The following is an 18,759-nucleotide window of genomic DNA, read 5'->3' as shown; positions in this document are numbered from 1 at the left end:
ATTATATTTGATAATGAATGTTTTGAATAGGAAATTTATCTAAGATCAGTGTTCAAATTTATTCAAGGTCAGAGTTTAAATTCTATAATGTTATTAATTTCAGATCAGCATTTCATCATTTCATGTTTGTTATGTCTCGATATTAAAATCCAATATAAATACTAAAGAAAGGTCTTCTTCGCATTAATGGAGCCAACTACAGCACCGAAAAAACGTTTTTCCATGTTTTTTGTTATACCGTGTGTTGGGGAGTCAAAACACAAAACGCCGAACAGAAAAACGTTTTTCACGAGCAAAAAACGTTTTTCACAAAACAAGGACTGCTTGATTTGCGAAAAACGTTTTGCGTAGTCGAAAGTTTTTCGTCCCGTGTGCGGTGGATATTTTATCGTTTGCGGACAAAACGTTTTATGAAAAACGTGTTTTCTGTTTTGGCGAAACAAATGTTTTGCCGTGTGCGGCGGGCTTAATATCTCGGAATATAGTAACCTGGAACTTTTTAATCAATTTAATCCAAATTATTTTTCTCTGAGATATTATGTCAAAATTAATTCCGAAAATATCTCATGTCCTCGAGACACTTCTGTACAAGTCAGTTGAAAAGTCTCAAATAAAATTCTAAACTCATAACTGAACAGCGGGGTCCAGTTCCACAGTTCCGAGTTAAGATTTAACTCTGAGTTAACTCATTGAAAATGAACTCACTTTAACTCAGAGTTAACGCTAACTCGCAACTCTGGAACTGGGTCCCGGATTCTATAGTCTTTCATTACTTTTATTCAATTCGGTTCTTTCAAATTCGTAATTACTTTCAACGTAACATTTCAGAATCTTGAGAATACCTACCCATTTTCGACTACTGCAGCTTCCCCGCCACCACGATGGCAGTATACGTGTAACTTCTAAAGAACAAAATCATCAGTGGACGTCAACATTTTTTCGACAAAAGTTATTTTTTATTGCTCGTCGTCGAGTCTATTCGAAACGTAACATCGTCGTCATAGTCGGCAGATTTATTTATACTCTGCATTTCTCTGTCAGAGAATTTAATCTTTCAGAAGTTTCATCCAACGATACGATGGAGACATCGGAATATGTAATCCTATTAGTTGCTCTATGCACTTGTGTATCTTATACCGTAGATCGCGAGCGGGTGCATTCGATATTTAGATGGTTCGTGGAAATAATATTAGGCCTATGTAGAAACTCGTTACGGCGTTCGCAATCCGGTTTCAACTTCACAAACTAAATGACGTCGTCGAGAATGATTAGGTCACCATTAAGTAAAAAAAAAAAAATTCTTCTGTGAAATGGCCCCCTGAAATAGCTGTATCCGTAGGCTTGCAATAGCCCAATTCTTCACAACTTATGAGTTTAACGACGAACAAACGATGTTGTAATATCATTTTATAGCCATTGGAGTTCATTTTTATCAGGTTCCTACTTTCGCTTCCCATCGAAATGTTATCACTAAACTATTTCACGGTCGCTTATCGCCATTTTGTTACGATAATACTTCTGTCCTGTAATTGTTGAGTCAATGATTTCTCTTTTCTGAACATTGATTCTGTGAGTGCGATATGAGAAACAGTGGGCAATTTTTGCCAAACGCGTAGAGACTAGGAGGACTGAACTTAGAAGCTCGTGATTTCTGATACCGATTCTCGAAAAAATCTAAACATTTTCAGCAACTGTGCGCACTGAATTCACAAAGATAAACATAAAGCGGTTTACGGAGCTGGACCCAGTTCCACAGTTGTGAGTGAGAGTTAACTCAGAATTAAAGTTAGTTCATTTTCAATGAGTTATCTCAGAGTTAAATCTTTTCTCGGAACTGTAGAACTGGACCCTGATGAATAAATAGCAGATGTGTCAGAAGGTGTCTTTTTACAATGGAGTGCCGGTTTATCAATATGGAAAATAATGGAAGCATAAAGGTGTTCAAGACAACACTCACTATACACTCAAAATAGGAAAGTTTCAATATCGATAGTAATGGATTTTTTCTCAATATGACTTTTTTCAAACGCAGTGGAAAGGCATATGATTGACAAAATGAAAACTCTGAGCTTACCAACACTTTGAAAATAACGAATTATAGTATTTACTTACGTTATTGCTTCCACCAACCACGTGAAAAATAAAATTGTCGGAAAGAGTAGCTGAAATGTACAAAAAAGAGAAACATTCTTTTAATTGTGTCTTGGTTTCATTGATGTAGGCCTATATGTGGTATTGAAACTGCGTTGAATTCCTTGAATATTTCGCCTTCACTTAAGTTGGTTACCTTTGGCAAGTGTCGTTCCTAATTCGTACAACATCGGCAAGACATTATGGTCCCCGCTCCACAGCTCATCAAACATTGATTTTTGCAGTCGGTAACAGTCGATGGTAGTGTACTTCAAAAAGAACGAAAATGACTGAAAAAATGCTAAGCTTCAACTTGAAAGCACTACGAGTGTTAATGTCTTCTGGTCTTCAGAATATTTACCCGGCTTTGTACGGAATCGCCCTTTTCAGAACCTGTAAAAGAATTATTTCCTCATAACCGTTCATTTCTTTAGAGTTCGCAAAAGCGACGCCGGGAATGTGTCTCATCATTATGCACACCGTACACAATACGGTTAAGAATATTCTGATCTGATCTCTTCAAATTTCGGCAATATCTTATTTGCGGAGAGACAGAACTTTATGACCTTTTCTTACGCGTATCCGTCGAAGATTATTACTTTGTTAATGGATTTATGACATACCTTCGCTGGCATTGCAGTGTCGCGAATTTTTTCTCGCTAACCAGCCCTCTATCTCCTCTACAGTGACTGTCTCGTGGATGTATTCATCTAGTAGGCTGGGGGTACATGATAGATATGATTTTACCAAATCTGGCGATAACGCTGAAACGTAAAATTTGTTTCTGTTTTGATGTTAGCACGCAATCTCTCCTCATTACTTATCTTCAATATTATTATCCGCTATAGGTCTAACTGAAGACCACGTACTCTCTTAATTGAGCAAAAGATCGCAAAAAGCAAGTCGTATGTATTCAATTCGATATAGCCTACTTATCGAAAATAACCAAACCAGCCCAATGTCCATAGGCCCTTAGATCCACGAACACAAGTCTATTTTCTGACACATCTCCAAAGTCAAAGATGGATCCAGCAATTTTCGATGTTATAATGAGGGATTTAGATGGACACCTAAACGCACGATCTTATTGTTCCACCACGGCCAGTCGTGATTCCGAAGCGACGAAGAAAATGGACTAAACATAGGTGTAGCTTACCTCCCCCATCGACTAAATTACTCGAGCTTGCTCTTGTCAGCCATAAACCTAGCGAGTCATTACCAGGGTAAGGCGGCAATCGTCTCCCCGATAACTGCCTTTGTGGGTTCGACATCCCGAGATAAGAGTTCGCCACACGATTTTGTTATTCGTGAACAAAAATAACCATCAACAATATAATTCGGTAAAATTGTGATTTCCATGGTTTTCCGGTCGTCATACGAGTGGCTCAAGTAGGTATAATAATGGACAAGTAGTTCGAATGGAAATTTGATGAGATCAACCGACTTGAAAACTATCGACAACTACTGGGGTCAGTTGCTCAAAAGTTGGTTGAAGATAACCAGTGGATAGATACCATAGTTACAATGAACTTTTAATTGTCACTATGTCAACTATCGACTGGTTAACTCACACCAACCTTTGAGCAACTGGCCCCTGACTACTAGTAGTACGGATGGAATGATAGTAAAAAAGCAATGTTTTTATCGTTTGCTTTATTCGAGAAAAATGTGGATCATAGTGTACGCAGTAAAATCATTCTGTTTCTACAACTAAAACTTGTCGATCAAAGAAGAATCAAAATTGAAGAAATATAAATTTTGTGGTGTAAGATAACCAAACTTTAACCAACTATTCATTCAAAATTCCAGAGAATTGAGAGACGTAACACAGATACGTCTAGTGATTTATCTTCTGTTTCGCGGCAAAGCAATCAACTTTTAACACAATTTGCAAGTCTTTGGGCAGTACTGATAGGGAACATTTGCGAACTGTTTGCAGGCTTTATCTCCCCAGGGTCCACCTTTACTGGCACACTGCGATATATCCTCAGCTGCGCTACAATCGACTGAAACGATGGAATTTATGGTTTTGTCAGCAGAACTCACTTTCCACTCCCTTTCTCTCTTTAAAAAGGGTGAATTCAAATTTGCTGAGATTAATAGAAAGTTAAACGACTTCAGGGAGAGGATTGAAAAGCCATGCCGCAGTAGCATTGGTTACAAAACAATTTCAGAAAGGTTATAAACATACGTTATTTTCTAAGGATATAACTTTCATTAGACACTACGATTAACGTTACAGGGTCCAGAATTTACCTGAGCAATTGGGCCCCGTTATGTGGGCAGCATTCACGCACTGACATTTACACGAGTCTGGGTCCACATTTCCACCGTTATAACACATGGCATCCCCGCAATCTAGAATATTGTATCAAGAGGAATTCATTTATATCGAAAAACTATTTTTAATATAGAATTGGCCAACAATATTCAATTATGTAGCTCAATGTTTATTAAATCATTATAAGAACTTGTACATAAATATTATATTATATTATACGGGCCAAGGTACATCCTGTCATAACTGCTGTTGCATCATCATGTGCGTTAATAAAACCGGATCCAGCCATATGAATAAAACGTAATTTGATTTTCGTGCATATACGGTATGAAAATCGGCTGTGCCCAATCCAGCAAAGGATCTGTAGCAGTATATTTTACTTCTTCGGTGCTGTCGGTTATTCATGCGTTAGAAATCATGTAAGCCAGAGTAAGTGAGACCGTAATGGTTATTAGTTTGTCTCATCACTCCACGACTGGGAAAATGCTAACACTTAACACTAATACTGGATTTATCGCCCACGCCTGAACTAATAAACTCAGAAACCAAGACTAATGGATCGTATTACTTTCACTTATCGGTTCCTCTTTTCTGTAAATACTATCTACGTTTATAATAGATTCATTCATCGGGTTTAGATTTTTGTCAAAAAAGATTAGCGATGGCAATATTATCATTATCTAGTTGCTTACCGCACAGTCCTGTTTCTTGGTCAAATGTCAACGGACAAGCTTCGCCCTTTTTGCCGGATGAATACGGCTCGGGTAGACTGCCAGGGCTGTTCCCCCTTGAATAAATCGAACAACGCACCCATATAACGTTGGGCTCAGTAAATTGTATTCCGAATCGGGCGCAATGTTCAATCAACTTACGCTGGACCGTAGTTGCAGACGTAAAAGTCCCCGATATTAGGACATTTTCCAAAACCACACCCGACGTGGGAGGAAGATGACCATACTAACTGTGAAAAAAATGTAAATTCCATGTGATACGTATTTCTGAAAGAGGAGTTTATATCTCGGAATCTTTATGAGCTATTTTGTACTTGTGTAAAATGGCCAATTTCGCCTCCCCCAGTACTCCCTTTACCATACTCGAAATCGTTATTTTCATTAAACCAATCAGTGATGGCGTCTTCCCAACTTTTCTGACCGAGCGCGATATTCTGACCGAGGGTTAGTCGACCTAAAAGAAACAAATTTGCCAATAACGGTTGTTGAACTTGATTAACTCGTATATAGTTGTGAAAGCAGTGGCGGATCCAGGGTAGACTTTGTCAGGTGTACAAGAAATAAAAAGGGCATATTCTGACGAATGGCAAGTTAAGTATCCAATCAGCCATACCAAGCATCTGGAAGATTTTGAAATTTCAGTGAATTTTCATACAATTTCTAGACATTTCTTGGGGGACAATGGGGGAATATAAGCTAAATCTTGCGCTGCGGACTGCTGTCTTATTAGTTGCGGGTGGAAAAAGTGCCCGAAAAGATATTGCCATTGTATTTTCAAAATGGCAAGGGGAAAATTGCGATGGAAGCACGTGCTCCTTGTGCTCCTGGGATCCGCCACTGGAAAGCTAGACTAAAAAGGGTAAAAGCTATTTTTTGAAGCAATGGATTCGATGATATTTAAATTTTATCATATCAAATCAAATCAACAACGACCTTTGGCAAATAACCGAACTACACTAGAAAGAGCAGACTTTCTGAGACGGTAAGCTACATGATTGATAGTTCTTTATACGAATGAAAATATTGCTTGACATTCTATCAGACGATATTCTGTCGGGTCGGTAGCTGCTCATCGCATGGTATGAACGCCTTCTTGTTTATTATGAAAGGCAGATCAAGGCCTCGGGCTCATATATGCGCTATAATCCTTCGAAAGACAGATATGATTATTCCTTATCGAATACTCCGAATTCGAATTAAGAGAGCGATGGTCAGGTTTAAAGGTTTAAAGTTACAATACAAGACAGTCTAGTATCAGCCATATTGTATATCTGGAGGCTTTACGTTTTCTTTTCTCTGGAATTAAGGGCCATTGCAGGTCTCTTCCATATTATGTATGAATTTTGTGATCAAGATATAATAATAATGATAATATATTTATGTTTTAAACAGGTATCAACGCTTTATTACTAGAATTTACTGAAATATTCAGTATTCAGATATCGGTTCGTCAAGCCGCTTATGATATGGCGTGACCATTTTCACAAGCATGAACTGGCTGTCGCTTTTTTCCGGTGAGGAGAGTAGCTCAAAATCTATGAAAGAGATGTTGCATTGATGATTTTAGCGCGGCAGAAAGATGGGATATAAACATCGCGTGAACGGCAAACATTTCTGTAGAAGACCATAAGAATTTTCGTGGCTAGGGATCTTTCGATCATAACACATGGTCCATATTCTAGATCAAATCGGTTAAATCGTGATGACAATGCTATATTTCGAATGGAAGTAGAAAACTGATATGTTATGGCTATTTCATGATTTGCCCATTGAGTTCAACTTCATCATATGATCTTGCAATACATTAGTTAACCTGTAAAATTGTGTAACACGAAACTAAGTTCGCATTAATAATTCAACCGGATAGCCGTGTAATTTACCAGGGATATTTCTGTTGAAATTCTTGTCATGCCGAAATTCACAGTTGTCCGCCCATTTTTGTGCAACGGCGGCAATCTCGTCGTTCCATGACTGGAATAAACACGAAAAATAAAACGGAGATGATGGAGAGTGAAGAAAAGTGAAGAAAATGCGAAGAAAACCCGCATCTTGACAATATCCTCGGATTTACGTTTTATGTGCGTACAAAAACAAAGATAAAGAACCGTATGGCGTGGGTGAACATTTTTTTCGTTAGCCCGACAATGAAAACGTCTTGTGGAAAGTGGATTTGGATATCAAAATTATTTCTGTATAAAAACGATTCATCTAAAAACCCAGTTTCAGTTGTTATACGCATCGACAACGCCCGCGGGTTCGCTATCGTTGTCACGATGAAACTTGCGCCGAAAGCAAGTCTCGGCAATAAACACTTTATAGACTTCTTGTTTTAACTTGTCGTAAACATTTTTTGGTCGATATCTCTCTTGTGACTCTATACCATCCGCGTGTGAAGTAGAATTTCTGATAGAGTCGATTTTTATCTTACCACTTTAAGCATATCGGTAGCAAATGGCAGTCCGTATTCCTCCAGATAACCTCTCAGTTCGTTGTGTTTATCGACGATCACTTTTTCGACGATGGCAGATACCCCTGTGAAAATATCGTATACAAAGGCCGTTCATATTTTGAAGTATCTTCGGGTTGTCGAAGTATTAGTGCATTATAATAGAACACGGTATCTCTCAGCCTCTCGGCCTCTGCTAGATGACATATCATCACGAGAAACGAGAATGATGCCCCCGTCTTGATATTATCGAAATTGACGTCTGCAATGTCAGCGTTGTCTACCAGTTTCCATGGCAGACGTTCGATAACTATTGAACGGAAAAACAAATCGAAATCGTCCCCTCGGGACTTGTGAATCCGTTTACCTAACCCCGGTTAATGAATTTAGCGTGTGTTTGTACGACGTCCCAACAATATAAACAAAATCGGGGGGTTTATTCTACAGCTGTGTGTGTTTTGTTTGCTAAACCATAGGGGGGCGATTAAGACTCACGACTTAATAAAGACTTGGTTGAAGTCATTTTCTCCGAACTCGACCAGCAAACTTATTTTTCACCGGTACGTTGTTAAATCCAACGAGACAATTAGCACTATATAGGTTTACTATTATTTTATTTGACGCACGGGCTTTCGCTTCTAATATAAAGTAGCCTCATCAAGTGAACGAGAATAATATAGTAAAGGATAAAACAACCTTTTAAGTACTACTCGTCGCGTTGTATTTATTCTACTCCCCGTTAACAACCCGGGCTCCCTACGCATCTTCGGTATGTTGTTATTATTTTTGTGTAAGCGAACACATTTTGTCACACCAAAAAAATTGAAGGAAGTTACGTAAGCATTTCAGTGTTAACGTACCGCTGCCAGTATGGGTGACACTGTCTAGACAGAGCGTGTGATTCGGTGACAACTTCATCAATCTTTCATCGCATTCCAGGCCTTTCTGTGTTAAACAATATGAATTCATGTCGTTATTAGATGGGGTTTATAGTCGTCATTTATCGTTCGCTAAGATTTTTACTTCCTCCGTTTATCAAATAATCATCATTTATAGAATTGATCAATTACCCGTCTTTTGAAAAGCGCTTCTTCCGATCTTGCGTTCTTTTTCATCGGGTGCGCATGTCTTCTTGCAAGCGAGGTCTCGACGTCCCGCCTAGCACGGACGATGCGTTTCACACGGGACGATAGGGACCCTCCTGTATTATGAGAGAGATATCGTTTTAACCAGGGAGGCGTGACCTTACTGCTGTTTTAACTATACGAAGCTGACAAGCGAAAGAAAAAATACCTTTCTCCTTAATGATTTCTGCTGAAGAATACGTGACCAGGGCGTATAATATTCCGATATAGATATTCATATTCAACTTATAGTGTTTCGGAGCTACGTAAACTGAACTAACATTCCCGTATAAATGCTCCCTTTACTTATGATCTTTTTCTTAATATACAATCGTAAAAAGCGACGCGTCTAGTTCACGATTCTTAATTGGTTAGTAAAAGTACGAGTAAATATTTATCGTAGAAAGTACCTCATTAAGGCCTAGTAAAGGGACCCGATGAATAGTTGATTAACATCACTTTCTGACTTAATTTCATCATCCGTAAAGTCTGACAAGACCGATCAAGTGCCGTCAAGGGGGCTTTCTGGAATTCTGCGTGGCAAATTGGTTTTTATTATTATTCCTGATTGCAATTAATGCCCAAGACGAGCGATAAACGATTTTGGCTCGCACACAACGTTGTGACCATGTAACCCCGTATTAGAACCAACAGGAGATTTGAGCATACGAGACGATGCAAAATTAATCCATTATCGTCATTTGATATAATTATACGCAAGATCTTGCTGATGGAGTCACTTGACGGCCTACTTCGGTGCCATGTAACGTGACGTCAAAGCGACGAAAATCTACGCGCAATATGCGTGTTTCTAAAATTATCCTCCACAATTGATTGATTGAGCAGACGATGACAGGATATATCGATCGCGTATGATTTCCAATAAAGCTATATAATAAGCTTAATGAGCAACCCACGCTGCAAACAAAGTTACTAGTTAGAATAAGGCCCGGAACCTCGAAAATGCCCGCAGTTTTCGCAACGATTCTGAAAGTTGCACTCCTCGAAGTTGTCAGTTTTTACTTTCAAGATATCCACTGCCTTTTTTAGATATATATATTTTTACTGATACATAAACATGTTGTTATCTTAGTAAATCGTTGATAATCATCACGTTTGTGAATAAAACTGAATGCTGGAGCGACTAGATTTCCTTTTAATAATTTGTAATATATAGCTTCATGTCAAAATCCATTTTGAGACTCGATCCATACAGATCAGTATACATTGATCATGATGAAATCAAACCTACTTAGAATCTACATTATTTATTTTTCGAGAAAAAGACCTTGGCACATGATATGATATCGTGACATTGGCTATTACCATACTAATTTTCCAATTTTCGTAGTGATTTCCGCCCGCTTGTCAGTCGGTATCCGTCACCACAATGGCTCAAAGGTTATGGATACACAAAAATCCAATTCATGCTACTGATTTAATAGGATTATTTTTTCATCTTTTCGTAACTTGTTTATTGTTGTCGTTTCTCAAAATGTTTTACCGTGGTATAGTCAACAGAGCTCAAAGGTTGATATCGCAGAGATTGTTAACGAAACAAAAGCCAATATAGGGAACATCATAATATCCGTTTTGGGCTTTCAGATATAACGCCCGATATGTTATTTGTCCTTTGGTGATATCTCGAAACAGGAACGGTATGATTATCTAGCGACTGACTCAAGCCACACAATAACACCACCATAAAAATATTATTCAACAGCCGAATATGTCATATATATCAAATGACCGGCTAGAGTGACTTAAATAGAAACGGTAAGTGCGGCGACGACTTGGCATTTGAATTGTCAGCGAACGGGAAGATTTAAAAATTCAGTTATTTGTTCTCCTTGCGTCATTTGATTAATAGAGGGAATGTTCCATGCATACGTCACAGCGGAACCAAACGCAAACGATGAAAAGAAAGTAAACCGATATTACCGAGATCGTACTCGAGAAAGATAAGTATTTGCACGGTCTCTCTCCTCCAGTTGCGTGCAAAAAACTTCAGTTGACTGAATTATGATTGTCAATATTTGGCTGTGTATTCCTTTCCTATAGCTGATTCAATATGCTCACTACCTACTAACGGTCAATATTCTTTATCCGGATTTTCCAGAGACCAGATCTCTTATACTCGATCGGTAAGATTTGGTTTAAACAACAATAATTCAGTTGAAAATGAATTGCAGAAATAAAGACGAACAATGAACGATCCAAATACTTTCAAAATCTGTTTCAATTTGAAAATTCAATCTTTATGGCCGATATACATATCTGTCCATAGTGCATTTTCAAGGGACAAAATAATGAAACTATGCATGGTTAAGTTGCTCTATGAAACGACAGTTTTTGTTTTGTTTTGACATTAGTATCCAGATCCAATGTCGGTAATCTTTGAATCTGATGACGATGTGTTGATTTTATCTTAAGTAATTCTGTAAAGTGAGCCCGAGTCCTCGAGTTAAACCGAACTAGCAACTACGTAATCTTCAATCATAATTTTATCAAACACAAAATTTTACGAGGAGAAAAAACAGATATTATTAATGGTGTTTGTAAGGACAGCATACAAAAGAGGAGGCCAAACAAAGTTCAACAATCACATGATTGAGGCAATCTATTACCTAGATTGACATGTTCAATTTTGTAATATTTTCATACGGAGCATTCCATTGATTAATTTTCATCCGTACTAGCCGGGTTCAGAATAGGTTCTTCTTCGTCATTCTTTTCTTCTCCCTTTCTCATCGTCTATCGAAGATTAAGCGACCGAAGTTTTGATTCGTCGCTTCGTAGCAATTGCGTAGGCCTACTTCAATTTTAAAGACGACATTTGGAAACTCACGCTTTTCGCCTCTGTGGATCAAATGAACAGCGACTGTATACCTCGCATGGCTACAACAGTGGAAAGCATGTTCAGATGCTGGACTTATATGTTGAAATTTGATAAAACTCTATAAATTGGTAACCCGCAACACCAGCTATCCCGCCAGATGGGGTGACGAACACTCGGCCTTATGTTGTCAAAATTAGTTTCTTAGACTCCCGAATCCATACATTATCACAGCACCCGCTAAATACAATGAATCTATTTTTCTACTCGGATGTCGGTTTAGTTTCAATTAATGATTCATCTATTCAAGAAAAAGCTCATTCAGTTTTAATTGAAATGTAGAAGAAATCAAACGCGGAGGACCGATTGTACTAGCGAACCTGGCGGATTCTCGCCTGCCATAAGTGGAATCCTCGATTGCCTCAGTAGCGGTGCGGGCACCCAATTGGAATTTTATCAAATAATAATAAAATATAGATATTACAGTGATCAAATTACGATCATCTACAATGATAAACACCTTAAAATGCCATTTGTTCACCGATGCTAATGGGCAGTGCTACGTCAGTAGGTTCGGTCAGTAGGTTCTAAGAACCCGAACGGAGGCAACGATGACTGTATACATCAAGCTATGAAGATCATTGACACAAACAGGAACAAGGTGGCGTAAGCACATTTAGACAAGAAAAACTAACTAGAAAAAATATTGACGCCTTGGAAAATAAAATATGCATATTGCTTTATACCTTGACAATGAATGATTCAATAGAAATGATTATCAGATCAAGGATCAATAATGTAAATTGAAATTTGGATATATTACGATTGAATTGAACTGATTTGAATTGACTAGTCTAGCTCCAATATTGATTACCCATAGTTATCAATACATAAAACAACATCTTTGTAACGGTTTTCGCTGCGTCAGAAACAAAGAATATCTTACACAAATTAGTTGCACAGATACAATGGCAAAGAAACTATCGATTTGAAGATTACATGGCGGCGCTATTTGATAGTGAGTTTCAATGATTTCGCACTGCCCATTTAGCGCATTCATGAACGTGAATAGGAGTGTGTATACAGCGAAAACTCGTTTATACGAATCTCGTCGGAAAGAGTGAAATTTTCGTATCAAACGGGTTTCGTATCTTCCAAAGCTTAATGGTTATAAATATGTTAACCGGGACATGCTGGAAATCATCAAACTGGTTTCGTCTTAAACATAATCTTATTAACGAGGTTCAACTGTACAAAAACATCCCAAACTTTATCATCATTATCATCATAGCTGACGATGATCTTTTCCGAAAATTTTCAATATCAATCTTAATCTTCAATGATAAATATTTATTTTCATTAGCTTTTTATTTGTAAAAAAGGGTATGTTTTTCGCATCTACTCTCTCACTACGTCTTCGTTGTTCATCTGGTCGATTCCAAAACAATAATGACGATCGTATGAAATGACCTTCGCCTTATAGTTTTTGCTGATAGTTATTTACCTTTGGGTCGACGGGTTACAAACGAACTTCGTCTCCGAGAGACTCTCGACAGAAATTATCAGAATTACGACACCGAACATCAATCATTAGTGGTGTATTAGTGAGCTGGGTCCCTTGGCGAACTTTGAGCGTCTACACTGTGCTGATCGGTTTTAAACAGAAATATAATTCACCGAGCATCAAACCGAAAATGAAGAATGTCTTTTGTCTGACAGGTTTTGTCTGTACCTTTGATATTCATCCAAAAGCGTATTTCTAACTTTAAGAATGCGGGCTGAAAATGAACATCGGTTGATAAGTAAAACTTACTGTTGGGAAATTTCCTCGATGGACCAGATAATTGAATGGATAAAAAGGACGCAGGGAAGATTAGTGCACGATTAAGAGCGCACGTTATACTTTCAAAACAGGATCAAGTTTCAAAGCTGTAGGTTAAATTTGACTCAAAGAGTTAAAACATTAACTAATACTCAACTCGAACGATGGAACTGAATCCATCGTGAATGATATTCCCGCTAAATTATTTCAACAAGGGTAATTTTCCAAAGATATTTTCTGCGACAGGTAGATTTGCATTTGGCTGATCCGTCAGATACAAGATTAAGATTCATTTGATTCTATGTTTTGAAGTTGTTTTACAATCGAGAGATCTAAAATAGCATTGATCATTCGGGAATTCTAGACGTCGTTTAAGCAATGGCATCTTTTTCGATTCACTGTCATTTTCCCTCCGGCCATTTTCCCTCCACACACAATCCCTCAATCATTATCCCTCCAGTTACGTTCCCTCCAAAAACATACATTTTCCCTCCAAGTCCAATTTAATGTATTTAAAAGAAAAAAATTAAAAATAAATGATTTTATGATTATGAAAATTCGTTTTTGATAGATAGACATTAACAAAATTTTTAGAATAACATTATGTTGCTTAAGCATGTGAGCTAAATTCCACCTGACTCAATCTGACAATAGCAAGGCAATTAGCTTTATCTAATAGAAGCTTTAATCTAATAAATCCATCCCCATTGTTTCTTAGATCAAAGGATTTAATTATTCAATATATTAACGCTTTGTTGACCGCAGTTATTCATTTTAAAACTAAAATGATGTCTTTCTATAGGAATCCATTAGGTGACTTACACATACTGAAATAGGAGAGTTGTTTAATAAAAACAATATTGATGCAGGATTCCATAACTGTTTTAAATTTACTCCATTGTTTTGAGAAAGTTTTGAACTTAAAAATGGATTCACTCTGACAATCAACTGTAATTGTACCATTAAAAAGAAGACCCAAAAATGCTTAATATGGTGCATTACATAACCAATGAGTGATAGAAAAGTGAACTTAATCGTAAACTATTCTTCCTTCCCCTGTCAATTTTAGAAAAGTGAACCCTATAAAAGTCACTTCTTTTTATAACATTATATTCTTGGAGGGAAAACGATCATTTTAGGAGGGAAAACGATCAGAGGGATAATGACTGAGGGAAATTGACTGGAGGGAAAATAACCGGAGGGAAAATGAGTGACTACCTCTTTTTCAGTCAGTCAACCACCTGCCAGACGGCGTTGTTGGCCAAGATCAGGAAGTCTTCTCCATAAGAAAAGATAAGATAAGATAAACAATTACTCTCCTTCCATTTCAATGGTACGTGGAGGGAAACATTGTTTTGTTTACAATTATTTACATGTATCAACTTCAACGGTCCAGCGCCTTGGAAATGTCGCGAAAGCAACCCAAGATTAACCCAAAGTGGTACTGAAACCATAGTATTACTTATCTTAATCTATCGATTGCACTCATAATGAATTATTACGATTTGATTTTAAAGTGGTTGATAGATAAATTAGTGGTCTAAAATAATCTTATTGTTCTAAATTTGAACTGAACGCATCTCATGAATAATTAGTTATACACGCACTTAAAAGAGATTGCATCGATAAACCTATCATTGATTCAATCCGTTTACCGTTTGTGCAATATAAGGGAAATGAGGACTGGGTTATATCTGAATTCAAATAGTATGATACTATAGTTTGTTTACTCATGATATCCTTATGATGTTCTACAATAATAAATTGGATATATGTATCAATAATATAAATTATTTGACCTTAAGATTGTATCTACTTACACTACGTTCAGAAGGAGTGGGATTTTTACCTACTTTGAAGAATTGGGGATTTTTTCCGAGGGGATTTTTACCGCTAACCGTGCCGCCTTGTTGCGTGGTGTCCTTGCAGCAAGAGGAATAATTTGAACATTATTTCGATTTTAAACCTCCAGAGGTAAAAATGCCAGGATATTGCTATAGATTGCCGAGAATTGAGTGAAGATCGGAATCTTAAATTGCCTGTTGGATATACACTATTCATATTACCAAACTAACTGATGTCCAATGCAGACCCTCAAAGTTTGTAAATCCCTTGATTTTCGTTGGTTGTAGAATAGAATAGAATTTATGTTTTATTGCTCGACAAAAATACAATTGCTTAGAGCACAAAAACAAAATCAAAGTATAGAAAATACAAAAGATAATGCGGTTCACGTATAAACCGATATATACAAAGATGGCTTAAACGATATATACGAAGATGGCTTAAAGGTTTTTGGAAGCAGTTGTTCCCTTTAGTTTTCATTAGTTGAGTAAATTTGTGCACACTTGGCCTAGTTCTGAACAATGGTTTTAAGAATTAAGTGCGGATGTTCTGGAAGAAAGGGCACTTAAATGTATGGAGAGTCGCCATCACTGATTGGCGAAGGAACTATGGCGTCATATGAAAGGCACCTATAGTCAAAAGTACCACCACTCACTTCCATGGCCGTCGTAAATTGTGAGGATGTGCGAAGATCTATGAGGGGAGAGTAAACGACATCGCTGTGGTGATTATTTAACCATCTCATTCAAAGAGTTCGTGGACGGTGCCTACGTCAAAAAGGGATAGGAGGGTGACATTTATCAAACATACTGCAGATTTAAAATACAACGAGAGAATTACTTTCTCGGAGGGATTATGAAACGCTGTAAACAGATGCCATCCAGTGAAAAATACATGGCGCGAATAAACTCGAGTGGGATGCCATTTAGTGAATTCTTTTTCTCCAACCGGGAATTTCGTTTAAAATCATCTAGAGTGTTATCATTTTTCATTTCTTCGTTAATTTTTTTTTCGTTCACAAAAGTGCAGCGCAATTAATCCCCGAAGCAGCAATGAATGAGGCTGAAATAAAATGATACCTCATCTTGTTTCTCCTAATCGGCCGGGTCATGTTGTAAGTAGCAATAGAATTTGTAGTCAGTTCGTATGTACAGCTGCCGGGTCTATAATTGTTAGCTTGATCATAATTTCTAAAAGAAAGTGATGTATAGGGTAGATAGGCGGTCGACTTTTAAGCTCAACAGAAATGAGAAACAAGGTATCAATTTTTTTTAGCTTTAACAGACAATTAACCTTGGATCCTCAAACTGGTTCTATCCTCAAACTGGTTCTACTGACATTGCGCTTACCAATTTCTCGCGTGTACTTTCTCAATTTAATCGTACATCGAAATGACGTAGGGCTAATAACGCGAACTAATTAGAAAATTTCCAAGAAGGTCAGGAAATACGAGTTCGCTTAATAGTTTCAGCAAACTTATTCAACAGTGTTGAGCCTGATGCGTTATTCAATCCGTCGAACGTAGACGCCACTAATCCAGAATAGATGAAGATTTTGGTACCGCTTAAAGCTTAACGCAATAAACAAATATCAATTACCACCCGATGAGTTCATCTGGCTAATTACTCCTTGCGCTAAGAATTCTGGCTAGCATTTCAACCAGTTATTAGGAAGTTATATAATAATATTCTTCTATTCATAAGATTCAAGGAAACATTACTCAATGGGGAACCCGCAACAACAGCTATCTCAGCAGATGGCGCGACGAACGCTAGGTCGTTATTCGTAATTCTTACGATGTCAAAATTAGTCCAAAATTTTCGATGAACTTTGAACTGGATTTTGGAACCCCCGAATCCATAAATTGTCACAGGACCTACGAAATATACAATTAATTTATTTTTCTACTCAGATCTCAGGTTGAGTTTTAATTGATTGATTATGTAAGAAACAGTTCGTTCAGTTTTCTTGAAATGAAAAGCGGGAAAAGCGAGTAACTACTAGCGAACCTGGTGGATCCTCGCCTGCCATAAGAGGAATCCTCGATTACCACAGGAGGTCGTTATAGGTTCTCCTTTATAAGCCAGCGAGTTACAAATGAATTTCAAAATGCAGACGACGTAGATGGTACTGGCGACAGGCAAAACTGTCACAATTTGTGTCAATCCAATCTGCAACGTCGAGAAAGCCTTTATTTCCACGTGTATGAGCATTATGACACGTGTGACAGCAACGTTTGGTGTGACCGGGTCGCTGTCACATTCTCGCGTCGTGTTTTGTTGGATGGATGCGTCAGACCGTTCGGGTAAACGAAATAAGGAAGATTCTCTGAATAATAAGATGGCTACTTGATTGATTATACAAACTAAGCAGAAAATTGAAACCGTTCGCTTCGCTTCGTTCCGTGGCTCTGCAAAATCTGGACAAGCTGCGTTGACGTTTGAATATAAGACCCGAAATAGCCCGGGTTAATGAAGTGAATTTCTTTTTTAGATTTTTGAGGTGTATGGAATGTCAATCAACATAGTTCTTCAGATATTCACCACGCAACAGCAATCTCCGAATTACAGTTCTATACACAGTATATATACACATGTATATACCATTTGAAGCTAAGAACCTTGCAAATGGTGTACATACACCACTGCATTTTCAAACGACGCAACAATGATCGAATTTTTGAAAGTTTCCGCCGCAGGTGCAAGCAAAAGTTTCTTTTTGGCGGCTGTCGTCGTATGGATTAATAGTAGATTGAATAGACACTCTAATCTGACTAATAATGACACAAAAATCCCAACCTGAATTCTAAAAACTAAGAAACCGCAGCGTTTCTTCTGCTGGATGACAGTTCAGCAGTTTCTCGGTGTCCGTATATTCTCTCAAGATGGCAATTTGTTCAAGTATTATCATATGATATCATACTCTGTAAGTGAAGTATACATGATAAGGAAGTATGAATCTTTGGTTAATGTAGGCATCAAAGAAATGCCAAGCGAAAACATGCATGTAAATACTTATTCATCATAGAAGCAACACAACCGAAATATCCTTGATATTCCGTTTAGGTTGTCGGAAAATAGCCGCCAGTCGGTTCGACGTAGCCGAGCGAAAATCAGTGAGGCCGCAATAATTCTGCGATGTCGTGGTATCATATCAAGCTGGGATAGGCGGATATTAACTGAGATAATAGGGTAATCAACAACATACAAACCGACCGGTGTTGTTTAAATCTCACGTTATGAGAAAAAAGCGAACGCAAAAAGGGCCAACGTTTCTCGGTGCATGTAAAAAAGAAGGCGCGTTTCCCCGGATGTTGTGCCGCCAGGACCCAATCGTTTACACAAATTCCAAAAATAAAAGTAAAAAAAGAAATAAAAGCTATGTTACGTCAGAGCCAATAACTGCGTGCGCTATTGTTGTCACAATGTACACCTGAGTCCTTAAACGGCTCGTTGAGCCTTGGCCGGACTTCATTTTTCGTAGTTAGTCGACTAGTTGCGAACTAAGTGAAACCTTGGAGTAATAATTTGACAAATGACAACTC

The 18,759-nt window shown here is 37.7% G+C and overlaps 1 protein-coding gene across 1 annotated transcript; it reads right to left on the bottom strand.

The window, feature by feature from the left end:
* Nucleotides 1-3,816: 3,816 nt before the first annotated feature.
* On the bottom strand, nucleotides 3,817-8,971 carry LOC141910882 (cysteine-rich secretory protein 3-like). The gene is made up of 10 exons (XM_074801785.1): nucleotides 8,882-8,971; nucleotides 8,659-8,789; nucleotides 8,449-8,533; nucleotides 7,571-7,674; nucleotides 7,023-7,113; nucleotides 5,457-5,596; nucleotides 5,284-5,372; nucleotides 5,104-5,198; nucleotides 4,387-4,488; nucleotides 3,817-4,136 (listed from the first exon to the last, which is right to left on the bottom strand). Exons 1-10 carry the CDS (start codon nucleotides 8,949-8,951, stop codon nucleotides 4,009-4,011), a joined length of 1,035 nt encoding a protein of 344 aa, XP_074657886.1. The 5' UTR covers nucleotides 8,952-8,971; the 3' UTR covers nucleotides 3,817-4,008.
* Between the last annotated feature and the right edge of the window lie 9,788 nt (nucleotides 8,972-18,759).

Source organism: Tubulanus polymorphus, chromosome 1 (assembly GCF_964204645.1).
Source record: "Tubulanus polymorphus chromosome 1, tnTubPoly1.2, whole genome shotgun sequence".
Lineage (NCBI taxonomy): Eukaryota > Metazoa > Nemertea > Palaeonemertea > Tubulaniformes > Tubulanidae > Tubulanus > Tubulanus polymorphus.
This window is presented reverse-complemented; position numbering and strand designations above follow the sequence as displayed.